Source organism: Lynx rufus, unplaced genomic scaffold (assembly GCF_022079265.1).
Source record: "Lynx rufus isolate CCGP_SWC_20201006 ecotype Redwood Valley unplaced genomic scaffold, mLynRuf1.p SCAF_6, whole genome shotgun sequence".
NCBI lineage: Eukaryota > Metazoa > Chordata > Mammalia > Carnivora > Felidae > Lynx > Lynx rufus.
The window spans coordinates 51,604,584-51,620,431 of record NW_025814878.1 but is presented as its reverse complement, the minus strand read 5'-3'; the positions used below and the strand labels follow the sequence as shown (position 1 = coordinate 51,620,431).

The window sequence follows — 15,848 nt, the reverse complement described above, 5'->3', positions numbered from 1 at the left end:
ATACCTAAACTCTCATTTTGTTTTAAGTTATTAAAAGAGATTGATAGAACTTGGAGGCAGGAGATCTTTTATCCCTAACAGATGGCATATCCTAGGAGTCCTATTTGCTCCCACCTGAGTTTTGCCGTCAATTCTTTGAAGGCATAAATTAATACCAGATGCCAAAGAATTAAAGAATTGATCATATTTAAAAATCTTAGTACTTATAATGGTGAAATAATTATGTTAATACATGGAAATCTTTCAACTGAGAAAGTCTGAGCATAGAAACAACAACAGCAACAAAAAAAAGAGCCGTAGCAACTTTTTTCTGGCTTTAACCTCCAACCCTGGTCACTGACATAAAATAGGTAAGCAAAAAAGAAACTGCAAAGTGAAAAACATAAAAAGATTAAGATTAAGAAGAATGAACTTCTGTACATTAAATTCCAATTAATGTCTAGTTACAGAACCATTTTGTTTTAATAATCTCCCAGTCTTTTGAATATGGGAAATAAATAATATCCACCCCTCAGAAATCTTCCTTAAAATTTTAACTTCTCTTCAGGCTTTGAACCTAAACTATATCTTCTTATGAAGAGTGGTGGTGATGCTGAAAACTAATGCATTTGTTAAAGCCATCTTTCTTCTTGAAAATCTTTTTTCTCTATCTCTTAAAAGATGTCCGGAAAAAAAACATTTACTTAAATAATAGTTAACTCTTTTTAAAAAAAAATTTTTAATGTTTATTTATTTTTGACAGAGAGAGAGAGACAGAGCATGAGCAGAGCAGGGTCAGAGAGAGAGGAAGACACAGAATCTGAAGCAGGCTCCAGGCTCTGAGCTGTCAGCACAGAGCCCGACGCGGGGCTCAAACTCAGACCATGAGATCATGACCTGAGCTGAAGTCGTACACTCAACGGACTGAGCCACCCAGGCGCCCCAATAGTTAACTCTTAATAGTGAAAACAAGATTTTTCCCCCTCCTCGAAGTAGAGATAAAAACTGGACCACGTTTATAAAATGGTTTTGAATAGTTATTTTTTTTTTAATAGTTAACAGGTTAAATGGTGTTGTTATTGGCATAATTCAAGTTACCGTTTGAATATAAATCCTTTGGTGATAAAAAGCTTCTTTCCTGGGTTTATCCACTTATTATCGCTCTAGTATGTAAAAGTTCTCACTGAAAATTTCTCTACTGAGAACTCCAAAGGATAATCAGGTTTCTTTTGTAGAAATAAGCAGAAATATCAAAAAGGCTAGACACTATCTCATTTTATCCTCACTGTCACTGTCTTATAAAATTCTCATGCATCTTCCCCAGACCAATGCCACAATCCCCTAGCAGCTGTCCTGACTCCCGTATCGCCCTATTTCAATCCATTCTTCACACTCCAAGTTGAGGCTGTTTTGTGGTTTGTTGTTTTTTTTTTTAATTTTTTTTTCAATGTTTATTTATTTTTGGGACAGAGAGAGACAGAGCATGAACGGGGGAGGGGCAGAGAGAGAGGGAGACACAGAATCGGAAACAGGCTCCAGGCTCTGAGCCATCAGCCCAGAGCCGGACGCGGGGCTCGAACTCCCGGACCGCGAGATCGTGACCTGGCTGAAGTCGGACGCTTAACCGACTGCGCCACCCAGGCGCCCCTTGTGGTTTTTTTAAACACCAGAATTCACTCAGGAAACTTGGCTCTGTAATACCTGCATTCATCCCTGCAGTCGTCACATTAATTTTCAAATTCCTAATTGTGGTTGCAGAGTCTTTCAGAATTTGGCCCCCATATACTCCCCTCATCTTTTACCACTCATTTACTCCACAACCGAAGCTAAGATCTACAACTCTGATCTACCTGTGGTTCCCCAAACACATCATCCTCTGTCATCCTCAACTTCGTGTAAGGCCAGAACATTTCCTTTCCCCCTTACTCCTCCTATCTGACCACTTAATGCATCTCCTCTATAAGTTAACTTCCATGGCACCTCCTCCATTCCTTGATATCCTGTCTTACCCCACCCCTAATTCTTTCCGTCCCAGCCTGAGTGAACTTTATGAGTAGTATTGTAAAAGTGTTAACATTTAAAACTCATGTAGTTTACTCTTCAGTTCGAGGAGACAGAACTGAAGATCTAAGAAAAACTGTCACTTCTAACACAAATTTTATGGTTCCATGATTCCAGTTTTTGGTCAAGAATAAAAAAGTAAAAGTGAAAAATAAAAGCAAAACTTTTAAAAGAAGGTGAAAGTATTATTTAAATGTTAATGTTTAGCTCCCGGTTAATTCAGCCATTTTCAAAAGTGAAACCAGAGTTTCATTTTGTTATTTGTTTTTAAGATTTTTAAACAAATTGATAGATACAAAATTAAATTTAAAAAAGCATTATATTTCAAATGTGGAACAGATATATATTCTCTGCATACATCATTTGTATTTATTTAAGGTACTCCTTTTTAAACAAAGTTATTTTCATCTATTTGGTTTCCCTCTATAATTACCAAAGACTTTCCATAAAATTCAGGAATAAATGACTCCCCCATGTGGACATCAGCTTACACAGATTTTCTCATACTAACAAGCTTGGCAACTCATTTAAGCTTCAATATGCTTACAGATTTTGACATTGAACTCCAAACGACAGTTACAACTTTACATCTATAGAGAAGAGTAAGTAAAAGGCTAACCCTAAAGTAACAAAAAAGTTCATGAAAGAAAGGTATGTTTAAAAGTAACAAAATCTCTAAAAAACATGGTTTGAAAATTGTATTTACAAAGTTAATACTTTAACAATCTTAGAGCAAGTGATCAATTTAAGATGCAGGTATGTTTCTAAAGATTTTTAATTTTAAAAAATCAATCAGGTTGCTTATTGGGTAAGCATTAAATGTTTAAACATCAATAATCTGATATACAATTATACTTGACTCTGGTAATATTAGAAAATGAAGAGGTTCAATTATTCCGAAAAAATGTTTACATCACAAAATGAAAGCTGAGAATAATGAACATATTAGTGATTGAGATCCTGCTTTTATCTCTATTACCGAAACTAATCATTAAAAAAAAAGTTAGCCTATAATCAAATTAGTTAATACAGTGAAGTAAAAGTGTATTGAACTTAGAAGCAACTTTCAAGTTCTTTAATATTACAATAGTATTCTAGCCTCAAACTAGGCTCACAACGAAAGGTATACCCCCAATATCCATATATTATTTTTGTTATTACTTACCAATACTACATTTCAATAAAAGACACAAATGCAAAAGAATTAATACAATATGCATTTTTAAAAATCTAAACAAAAGTCATTTCATAATGAGAGGGGGACTATTAGGAGATACAAGGATAAATATAACTATGCATCATGCAATTGTTAATGGGTCTTTCAACTTTGTCACATAAAACGTACCTGACAAGAGTGACAAATCTACTCATCAGATATAATATTCACAGATAAGAATCATATTTGAGTTTCTTGAAAAGCAATCTCTTGCTTATAACAAAGATTCTATAACTTCATTACTCTTAATTGAGAATAGGTCTCCAGTGTAAAATAAAATAATAAATGCATGACAGGGTAGACAATCTAATAATTAGATTTTTTAAAGTATTTTAATTCACTGGCAAGCTTATATACATAATCTTAAAAATAAGCATTTTATAATTTTCATCTTCTAGAGCTTAAAATGACTCGTTATGTTAAAAATCAAATAAGATCTTCCTCAACATGTTTTGCAAACAGGAAGAACATTAGATTTGAAACTGGGTTTTGGCCCCAGTTTTACCATTAACTCTTTAGGCTTCAGTGTCCTCCTGGATAAAATGAAAGAGGAGACTAAAAATTGTCCAAGTGTACATATGCAAATACTCAGTTCCTGATCTTATTTTCAACAATTACACTTAATGTTTTTTTATGTGTATAGTATCTAAGTTTCAAAAAGTAAAACTACAGAGCTTAATATAACTTTCCAATACCCTGTACGTATCTCAAACTAAGAGCCTCTTTATAGAAAACTATGCAATAACAACTGCCTTTTGTGTTGTGGTTTTCAGTCAGCAAAACGCTAGTAACAATTCTGTATCAGAAGTATTATTATCCTGGGGTGCCTGGGTGGCTCAGTCAGTTAAGCGTCTGACTTCAGCTCAGGTCGTGATCTCATGGTCCGTGAGTTTGAGCCCCACGTAGGGCTCTATGCTGTCAGATCAGAGCCGGGAGCTTGCTTCCGATTCTGTGTCTCCCTCTCTCTCTGCCCCGCCCCCACTCACGCTCTGTCTCTCGTTATCAAAACATGAATAAATGTTAAAAAAAATTTTTTTTTAAAAAGGAGTATTATTATCCCAAGTCTATAGAATAGAAAACTGGGGCTAAAAGAGGTTAAAGTGCAGCCAAGTCTTTTGGGCTTTTAAAAAAGAATATATGCTTTACTAAATCAATGGACATTATTTCTTATAGTTAGTTGCTTCTGAAGCCGTCTTGGAATTATAATCCAACTAACGGAAAGGGAAAAGATTTTAGTCTTGTTTAACCAAAAGTTGCTACTGGCAAATGACAGAAGTGGAATTGCCAAACCAGATTTTCTGACTCCCAATTTCCTACATTTTCAAACATAAAAATGTATTATATATTAAAATAACATATTTTTCAACAATGAAATTTAAAACATATGCCAAAATTTAAAACTAATATGTACAGGTGTATGTCAATTATTTCTCAGTAAAACTGGAAAAACTACTTACAGACAGAAGATACAGTACATAATCAAGTTATAAAGCTTAAAAAAATCAAGTAGTCGAATAGATCTACTGGATCCATTAGCTCTACTGGATCCCAAAAGCAGGTACAGAGCTTAACATGGGAATTTCTTCTTTTCTCCATTGGAACTCTTAATATCATACATTAAAACATGAAACAGTGATAAGCTTCCATTTCTAATTGAATTTTTCAGTATACAGTTGCCCAAGTTATACATCAACTAAATTGTGCTCTAGGCTGCTTCAGGAACTGCCTTGACTGTCTAACACAATAGTGATTTAATCCTAATTCAAAGTTTGATATTTGATGGTTTAGTTAATTTAAATATCTTATCTGTTATAAAATGCTGTGAAACCCTGTAACAGTAAAAGCTTTTCTAGCTAGTGGCAGGAAACTAGAGTAATTAGCAATCAGGGACAAGTTACAAACATTGGCTAAGGTAAAAATTCGAATACTCACTTTGTTATTTTGTGTCACAAGAATACTTCCACCCCCAGGTTTCAAAGGCACCTCTTCCATTGCTCCAAACACATCAGTTTCAACAGAAAAGGTTAGTTCTAGACCTAGATCACTAATATCATTATCTAAAATCCACTGCAAATTTTTGGCATATTCTGGATCAATGGATGCCACATCCTGGTAATTAACAGGAATACCTAAAAATGCAAACATACAGCAGTTACATTCTAAATGTTTCTGCCTTTCCTTGTTTGTTTAATGGTGAAATACTGCCCTCTACAGATATTCCATAAAACTGCAAAATATAATCCAATTGACAGCAAGATTTAAATACATGCTAATTCCTGGATTTGGAACTCTATTAATTGAAGCTTGTGGTTTTTTCCACATTTTTACAATGTATTCTTTCTTTGAAATAGCTATACAGGAAAATTATCATGCACTTTAAGAAGTGCCAATTCTCTTAAGTATATTCATATTAAATTGCATTCTTAGCATGAACATATACACACTAAATGAAAAACAATTTTTTTTTTTTTTTTTTTTTAGGAAAAAGGTAATTTTTTCCCCTCTCCCTCAGGCTCCCAAATGCCTTACATACACAGATAGTCTCCAACTGAAATAAAAATTACCTCATCCAAAATGCCACCTCTTGTCTACTTAGTTTTTCCTAAAGATTCTAAGAAAAACACTTTAAATAAATGCCTATGGAAATAACAATAGAGCCGTACCAAGAATGTGCTTATAGAATGATCTTGTAAAGTAAATGTTGACCAGCTGCCTGTGGTTTAAAGCTAATCCCAAGATTTGTCCAGCAAACCGGAAATAGTTCAAGTGATCAGGATTTACATAGGAGTTGCTATTAGGCTGAAAAGTTGTTCCTATTAAAATAAATACAATATAATTTATTTCTAAGAATCCAGATGCAGAAGAAAGATCATTTCACTGCAGATAAATCAGTTCAAACACAACTTTGACAAAACCAAAGTTACATGATGTATAAACTTCCACAGTAATGGTCTTTGTGGAATATATAGCAGACAAGGGAATTGACAGAAGATAATCATTAATTCACACATACTTATCAGAGTTAAGTCTTTCTGCAGAGAGAAAATTTTAGAATACTTTTAACCGAAAGGTTGGAAGATGTGCCAGAGAGATAGTGGAAATAATATATTATACGCTAAAACACACACACATTTTCCTCGGCAGTAGAAATATTAGGCTATGAATTAGGGCAGGTATTGTTTCATTCATCTATACATGCCCAGTGCAGTAGGTATTCACTACTAGGTATTTGTTTCTTATGGAACAGAGCACTATGAGAGGGTAAGAATTTTAAATGTTCAACTTGTTCTTAAGTAATGAACTTGATGCCTTTTAACAATTTTCAGAAAATCACCTAAATCCACAAGTCAACCAATTATTCTTCACTTCAAATAAGTACCACTGAGGTATAAAAGTAAAAATGGCAAAGGCAATAGTTACCAATTACTGTCAAAACCCAGTATGATTCCACTTATATGAAAAAAAGATCTGGAAATAGACAGTGGTGATGGTTATACAACACGGTCAATGTACTTAACACCAGTGAACTGTATACTTTAAAGTGGTTAAAACAGTGAATTTTGTTATATGTTTTACAATAAAAAGTCTAAAAAAAATCTAGTGCAATGGAAAAACCTAATACCAAGCCTTACCTTTAAAGAATTCTTTCCGTATTTTTCTGTGATGATCACTAACACTGAATACAACTCTCATTCATTGAACAAATATTTATTGAGCTCAGCCTATTTACTACTCTTCTAGGCAACTGGGCTAAAAGAAAGAATAACTGCTAAATCTAATAAATAGTATCCCTTCCAAAAAAATAAATAAATAAAATAAAGGAAAAATGGAAAGTTTTGGAAAGTGAGATGTTTGGTCATTTAGTATACATATTTTGATAATAATTCACTTTGTGCATTGCTGGTCTTTGATGTCTCACTGTTAGCACTAGACTACATTGCTGTAACCAGTTTACTTAGATAAAAGGTACAAATTTGGAAGCTTATGGTTGAATGACTTAAAAGGGCCACATGAAGCTAGTCATTCACTGTCAAGTATCTTTTGAAAATCATTCCCAGTCATGGGTAAGACTGGGTATTAAAAGTCAAAACAAGGGGCACCTGGGTGGCTCGGTCAGTTAAGCGTCCAACTTCGGCTCAAGTCATGAGCTCGCGGTTTGTGGATTTGAGCCCTGCATCAGGCTCTGTGCTGACAGCTCAGAGCCTGGAGCCTGCTTCAGATTGTGTCTCCCTCTCTCTCTGCCCCTCCTCTGCTTGTGCTCTGTCTCTCTCTGTCTCTCAAAAATGAATAAATGTTAAAAAAGTCAAAACAAAGTTTTGTGAGATGAATAAAAGACTTCAAGAACAAACATAATAATTCTAAAAATATAATATTTTAAGAATAGTCACAAGTATTTTTTTTACCTATCAAAATAGTAAATGCTTAGGGTTACTGATGAATCAGCAAAGATTTTTGATGACTCAACTTTCCTTTCCTAGGTCTGTGATTTATAATTCCTTTGCTAAGTATTTTCTGGGAAATCTGGGTTCTTAAAAAGGAGAAATTTTTAAAAAATAAGGAAACAAATTGGGGGGAGGGATCTTCAGGAAAGAAATGTTATTTTTAACTTGAAAACTACTTAAAACAGAACACAAAGTTTATGTTCTCAGTTCAAAATAAGTGTAACTGTGACACAGCTCTTTTCATTACTCAGAAAAATCCTATAGAACAAGAAAATATAATTCTCACAGAATAATAGCTTCTAATATTTATTTCTGCTTTCTATGTGCCAGGTACTGAGCTAAGCATTTTTACACATCAGCTAATTGATTTCTTTCACCACATTACAAAACATAGGTTATCATCATTTTCAAATGGAGAAACTGAGGTCCAGAAAGGTGACATTTACTGGCCCAAGATCGTAGCAAAAAGAGGTGCAGAGCCAGGATTCATGTCCAGTGTAACACCAAAGGCCAAACTCTATAGTAAGCATCTTAATATAATGAGAAAGCAAGTTTTAAAGAAATTGTTAGACATGAGATCTAGCCAAACATTTCCCACATTTAGGAATTTTAATTCAAAATTTTAATATAATTCCCTCCATATCAACTAAATGTAAGAATAAAGAAACATTTCATCTAGATTTTAATTTATAAATAGTGTGACCCTAAAGAGAAGACTTATATGGCTTACAAAAAGGACAAATCACCATCTTTATGGTCTCTGTTAGCAGAGCAACATATGCTCTGCTAATATATTTGTAATATGAGGAAGAATCTTGACTTATGATTCCACACCAAATCTGTTTTCCAGGTATGAAAATAACAGACATAGAGTAAGGGACTATAAAGAAAAGAAATAAATCTAAAATAGAATGTTCTAATTCTAAATCTTGCTTCAAAGGTTAGGCCTAATTAAACTCAGCACCTCATCAAACTTGTCATCAAAATCACAAAGACACCAAATTCACCTCAGAGTAAATAATCAGTAGTTACAGAATTAAAGCAGACAGTCCCATAATCCTAAGTAACTTCCAAGAGACCATGTGAGTCTGAAGCCCATTACACAGGTGAATCCCTGCAGCTCCCTGGCATCACTGCAGCCCCCCACCCCCTCGCCTCTCTTAGAGTCATCCTTCTCACTCAATGGAGATTTGCCTGCTGGTTTGGGTGGAGGCAATCAGAAGCTGTAATTAATGATATACTCTCTGCTTATAAAAAGAACTGAAACACCAGGAAAGAAAAGACTTTCAGGAAATAAAAGCAACTGTGTAAAGCATTGAAAACTTGGAATCCCACCTTCACTTGGATATGTCTTTATTAAGTTAGAGAACTGTCAGGTATACCTCCCACAGATGAGGCAATAACCATTTCCATTTTGCCTACAATATCAAGTTACAATTGTGCAGATTCAAAGCATCATTTCAACAAACAGTTTATCTGTTTTATAAGATAATAACAGGTTTTCAGTTACCAGATTTTGATCTTTTAAAAGGGCTGAAAACTAAGCTACTATACATAAATAGATTATAAGTTAAGATTTAATACCATGATTTCTAGACTTTTTTTTTTATGATCCAAAAATTTTAAGACTTGGAAACTCAAATAAGCAATAGCAAATTTTAATTTTTCCACATAAGGCTATTTTTAAGCCCATCTACTAGCACTGTTTCACAAAAGGAAATTTTTAACTCAAAAATGAGTCTAAGGACAATCCTTAAATTGAGTAAGTTTAGTTGTACTTTACAAAGGACTGATGAAAACTTCGTTGGGGCCAGCACTAGCCCTTGAGACAAATATCTAAGAACCAACTATTTACGGGAAAGAATACCAAACTGAATCAGATTCTATTCATGATCCTACCGCTCACAAACTGTGTTAATGTAGATGGAAACTCTGAATTTCAACTTTCTTTTCTATGAAATGGGAATACCCCACCTAGTTCACAGGATCACTACGGGAATCAAAGGGTACAATGCACTGAAGGAGTTTGAAAATGTGACAAGCCACAGAAAAAGTGATGTAGACTGTGCAACTTACCATCAGCTGACTGGGTAAACAATGCATAATCAGGATTGACTATCTCATTAGACAGAATATCAAACCACTCACGCACAACACCTTGACCCTGAGTTCAAGAAAATAAAATTAAGTATGAACAGAAATATATGAGGAAAAATTTTTTTCTGAATAACAAATGAAAATAATTTCAAGTTTCTTCCACTATCAATTAAATACTAAACTTTATTCAAGTGTATTTCAATCTTTTATATATAATGACCTTAACAGCACTTATTTTTATACCCACCATGCCTTCTTCTCCATGGAACCGTACAGCAATTCCTTGCTTTAGCTTTGCACAATTTGCTTTTGACACAACTTCACAGCTACTCCTAAAAATAGAATCTAAATATGTAGCATTGATTAATTTTACATATTAAAACTTGTAATAACTAGTATTTTGTGCCTCACACACATCAGTTTCTTTGTCAAACATACCTCTGTGAACCAGCAGGATATCATTTTCATTCACTGGCCTGTGCACCATGTCTGAATCTGGTTGTCCTGAATGCAAATGTTCATAGAACCATTCACAGCGATCTTTAAATGGCTACCCCAACAAATAACGGTAAAATATGTTAGCATTATTTCAGTTATCTATCAGATTACTTAATGAGCCTACTAAATCCCCTTTCTACAAATAATCATTCTTAGACCTTTATTTATAATAAACAGTTCTAGATAATGTTCTGACATTTCAAAAATTATTCGCAAAAAGGCAGGTCTTAACTGAAATGCTTTGATTACATAGAGTATACTTTTTTTAATTATATTTTTTAACAGAAAAGACTTAATAAGTTAGGTTATATCTAAAAACTTAATATCAGATATGTAACTGATATGTAATTTACTCTCAATATCTTTCAATCCCAACAACACTTGTAAGGATGAATTTACAGGGGCACCTAGGTGGCTCAGTCAGTTGAACATCCAAGACCCTTGGTTTCAGCTCAGGTCATTATCTCACAGTTCATGGGTTTGAGCCCCACATCGGGCTCGGCACACAGCCTGCTTGAGATTCTCTCTTTCCCTCTGTCTCTCCCTCTCTCTGCCCCTCCCCTGCTCGTTCTCTCTCTCACACAAAAATAAATAAACTTTAAAAAAAGAATGGATTTCCAAATCCAGAAAAGATTACACTTCATGTTACATTTAATTTTCCATGAAAATAATCTTTAGGCCTAACTTTATTCTTATTTCTATCCTTTGAGTATGTAGTGTAAACCTTGATAAATGGGGTATTTTTTCTTACTTTAATGTAAGTGCCTGACTTAAGCTTTGATTGCCAAGGCAACCAATTCAAAGATGGTTATTTCAAATAAACAGAATGACAGCCACAAATCTAGATAAAGAGTCAGGCCACCTTCCACATGGAGGCTCCTCCATTTTAGAGATCTTGGTTCATTTCTGTAACTGACCATTTGGACCACTTGTTGTTTTTTTCTCTTCCCGTGCTTTAAATTCCCACTCTTACGTTGTAAATTCACCAATAGTAAGCCTGTGAAATCCTAGGCTCCTACCTCAACCCCAGTAAAAGCAGAACAAGAGGTCCATGCATGTTATCATGCTCACACATGTGTACACACTCTCCCACTCCCCCACCTCCACTCCCATGTATACTGTGTAATATCCAGGTCCCATAAGTAACAAACCTTTATTTTTTTTGTTTCCTGATAGTTATTGCTGAACGGCATCTTGCAATCATAATAAGAACCACAAGGGCTTCTCTAGCCACAAAACTGGTTAATGACAAGACCAACACACAAGTGGCATAGTCGGCAAGACTACATGATTGCCCTTGCAACTAACCAAGGGTTATGCCTTTACCTGCAACTTGCCTACTAACTGCCAAACTCACCATCTAAGAAAGGGACACCTTTAGCTAGGGGTCATACTACTGTGTGCTTTCACACATTGCCTCTGTTGTGTGTTGCCTGCAGTATCCAACCTAAAGGTCATGGCTGCCATAATAATCCAAAAATTTCCCCAGAGCAGCATAATCAAGGCCATGTGGTCTAATGCGATAATCAGACTACTAATTATAAAGATCTTATTTGATTACTAATGTGCATAAAGATCCTCAATGGCCAAGGAAAGCTAAGGAGGGTAGGTAAGACTGCAAGGCTATTGTCACTGCCCAAGGAGGGTTCTGAGCCAAAGATAGGAAGAAATTATTCCCCTTAGGTGAGGAGGACTGAAGGTTTCCACTTGCAACCACTGAGTCAACTGTGTTGTGCCCAAATTATATGTCCTAACCCAGAAGAGTGAAATAGGCTTACAACTAGAAGCCAATGGCACCACAAAGGGAAAATACAACAGAGGCCTACAGTCTCTGTGTTACCATTTCACTCACTGAAATTGCTATTGTCCCCTGACCCAATGGGATACCATGGGTCCAATTCCTGGTGTGGTATTGCTAAAAATTAATGACAAATAAATATCCTGAACATCTGGTGCCAGCACGTCCTAAGAACCCTGAGGAGGTACAGCAGCTCTGTGATAACTGCAAAACCCATGAATGCTTCCTGGTATTATTCAATGTCATGCATGCCAAGATGCCAAGACTCTGGTTTATGCTCCAGAGGCCTAGGGACTTTTCCCAAACACCCTGTGCATATCACACTACTGAAGACAGACTCCAATCCTGGAGATGTCTATTGGGACACCCTGGAAAAGAAAGCAACCACCTATGAAGAGGGCTGACAGTGATGTCATCCAAAATTTTCTGGTAACAACATGGAAGATTAAGGTCACAGGAGAAAAAACACGTAGAAACCAAGATCAAAAACTATACCTTAATGAAACTCAAACCTTGCTTAAAGATTTTATGCAGCAGGAAGGAGAGAAGAGAGCTAATTGGCTATTGTGGATTTTCTTGTTTGTTTGGAACAGGCTCTAAATGCCTCACAGTGGCCAAAATGCACTAACAGGCCAGTATCTAAAGACCCTAAAATCCATAACTTTCTCAGAGATCCATCTGGGCTATACTGTCCTTCCTTCTGAGATACCATAGATCCTGAGCCCCCTCGGCTTTCCACTGAACAGCTTTCCACTAGAAGCATGCCTCATGAGGTGTCTCTTCCAACAAGGGAAGAGCTGACAGGATTATCGAGCCCTCTCCTAGAGGAGGAAGAGGGAACTGGGAAGGCAAAGGTCCCTAGAGCCACTGATACTCATAGCCGAGCCCTCCCTCTCCTCACCTGGATATACATTGCCTGGCACTGCACCTGTCCTTCCATCGTCGTGAATACTGCTAAGGTTCACAGAGGAAGCCCATCTCCTGCTGCACAAAATTCCCATGGTCCAATGGGTTCATCATTCCCATGACCACAATGACCCAAATGACCCCTTCTGCATTTCCAACCTGAAAAGGCCCCATTTGATGTGGAGTCCAGAGAATTATTTTTACAAGGCATTCCCCCTAATTACAGGGTAGCACTACTACATTTTATTGTGACTGCCAAAACCATCCAAAAGGCACTAGAACTCTTAGGAGAAAGCTTGCATTCAACTCTGTCCCTTGAAGATTTAAGATCCAGCCATGTCTTTGAAATGTAAACACCCAGGGGGTACCTAAAAGCCCTGCCCACAAACGCCTGAAACCGCAGGAAAAAAAGGGGGAAAACAGGCCTTTTAAAATACAAAATGCTATAAAAGCTCTTTTGCCCAAACTCTAGTCCACAGCCTCTTTAAGATTATTTGTTAAGGATAAGTACAAATCTTAAAAGTCATCTCTACAAATATTAGTACAAAGCTTTCGCTACTAGAGCAGGCAACCTTTTCTTATTCTGTCTGCCAATTTGGATTCAGCCCTTATTTATAAACTAGTGAGTTTTATATTGCTGTACCTGATTCATGGCTAGAATGCTGAAATGGAAGCTACAGGTCTCTATGTCTGTCTGCATGTTCATGTATGTCTATGGGTATGTTATGTATATGTGATTTTTTTCTCTCTACCTCCAGAGACAGGATCACCAAATTAATTTGTAAAAGAACTATTTCACTGGCTTAAAAATAAGCACTTAGGAAATAAGTATTCCTAAAACTCAGAAATACTGAAACTAACTCAAATATTTTCAAGTTCACATGATCTGGAATAATCTCTGGTAAGTAAAAGCTACTTTAAATTTGGTTTAATTAAAAAAAGTATGTCTTCAGACACATAGATATTCAGTATATTGCAAGTTATATCTAATTCATTTATATTATAAAATTATACTGTTCATGTATATTATATATAGTAAATATAATGCAGATCATATTAATATAATTAATTGCGTTAAGTATAATTCAGATAAAAAACTTACTCTACCTGGGTTTACTAGTCAAATAAATTCATGTTATATCTTATAAAATTTGTCAGCAAGAAAAATAGCTTGGGATGGTGGTTTACCTTTGTCTACTGTCTAAAGAAGTTTTTCATGGGTAGTCTAAACATAATTGCTGTGATCGAGTGATTTAGATAAATGTTAAATGAGATAAGAGTTTCTGAGCGAACTTTTCAGCAATATTTATGTGATGACATGTCTACTTAAAAGTAGTTTCTAAAATTTTTGTTAACTTCCACCCTCAGAATTTTGCTAAATTAAATGAAAGGAATTCACTGATTATCTAAATCATTTCCAAATAAGATAAAATACTGAAATATTAATTGCAAAACAAGCCTAAGTTGACCTACTTTTGACCTCTTATTACAGAGGAACTAAAGATATTTGGGTCTGTTAGTAAATGTGTCTTGTGCCACCACACTGCTAAGCTGTACTACGAGGAAATGTATGTTTATAGAAATTATGAAATATAGTCACAAATTTGCCAGTCTAAAGAATGCTGATATAATAATTCACAAGTTTTACTTCTTACTTTTTGTGAGAAATTAAGATTTCTAAGGGCTAAGAATTCTAAATAATATATATAATTACAGCTACTAGAAATAATAAGGGAAACATCTCTGCATGCAAGAAAAGTAGGATGTATCTTCAGCTAAGAGAAGGTATGAGGTATGAAGATGTATTTTTGCTAAGGAAAAAGAAAGCAATTTGCCTTAAAATTGTTTTTTTCAGAATGGGAAAGAGGAAAATAAAGCACAAAATGGTATAGAAAGTTGAGAAGAAAGAGAAAAGAATTTTACCTTGTGCGGTCAAGTTGGCTAAAACTGAATTGTTGTTATAAATGATGGTTTTTAAAATAGTAAGCTTTAAAATCAATACTGTGCTTATATAATTTTCTTTCATCTGCTATAAGGACAAAGTTTTCTTGGGAGTACTGGTCAGCTCTTGATAATAGATTATGAAAGGTTTTGCCTTATCTTTCAAGTAATCTAGCTAGAAAGCAAAGATTTTGTGTTTTATCAAAATAATTAACCTGTTTCATGTGTCTTAATCAGATCTTTGATTACTTAAGCAAACAGTCTTTTCAATATTAAAGGAGCTGAATTTTGCTCACAACTATGTAACCTTCTATATTTGCCTTTAAAATCTTTTGTCACTGCAGTACCTGGGTAGCTCAGTCAGTTAAGCTTCCTACTTCAGCTCAGGTCATGATCTCATGGTTCATGGGTTCAAGCCCCTCATCAGGCTCTGTGCGGACAGCTCAGAGCTTGATGCTTGCTTCAGATTCTGTGTCTCCCTCTCTCTGCCCCTCCCTTGCTCGTGCTCTGTCTCACTTTCAAAAATAAATGAAAACATTTAAAAACTAATTTAAAAAATACAATCTTTTGTCACTTAAGTAGATAATTAAGTATTGTTTCATAATCATCTGTGATCCTATTCACTCAAGTGTCTAAAACCTTTTGATATTTTTGACAACGTTCCCCAAATCAAATTCTACATCAAGTCCTTTTAACGTGGAAATAACTCTGGGATTTCCTAGGGAACCCCTGGAACATCTCAAAAGATCTCTTTACTTTCCTTATAAAAAGAGAGATGATGAATTAACTAGGTTTATTTGATATGTTAAATTATAAGAGAAGCATTATCAAATAAGAAATAACACTAAACCCTCCTTATGGATATCCTTGTATGGATATATGCTATTAATGTAAGTGTTCCAGAAATTCT

General features: G+C 35.1%; 1 protein-coding gene across 4 annotated transcripts in view; it reads right to left on the bottom strand.

Moving 5' to 3' along the window:
* HACE1 (HECT domain and ankyrin repeat containing E3 ubiquitin protein ligase 1) overlaps positions 1-15,848 on the bottom strand; it is a 122,666-nt gene that overhangs the window by 26,679 nt on the left and 80,139 nt on the right. For 3 of the 4 annotated variants that reach the window (XM_047102212.1, XM_047102213.1, XM_047102215.1), the window contains 5 exons: positions 10,234-10,345; positions 10,043-10,140; positions 9,775-9,862; positions 5,920-6,069; positions 5,189-5,385 (listed from right to left, as the gene is read on the bottom strand). In XM_047102212.1, the coding sequence (XP_046958168.1) occupies positions 5,189-5,385; positions 5,920-6,069; positions 9,775-9,862; positions 10,043-10,140; positions 10,234-10,345 (645 nt within the window). The remainder of the gene's footprint in view (positions 1-5,188; positions 5,386-5,919; positions 6,070-9,774; positions 9,863-10,042; positions 10,141-10,233; positions 10,346-15,848) is intronic. The other variant, XM_047102214.1, reaches the window with a different exon arrangement.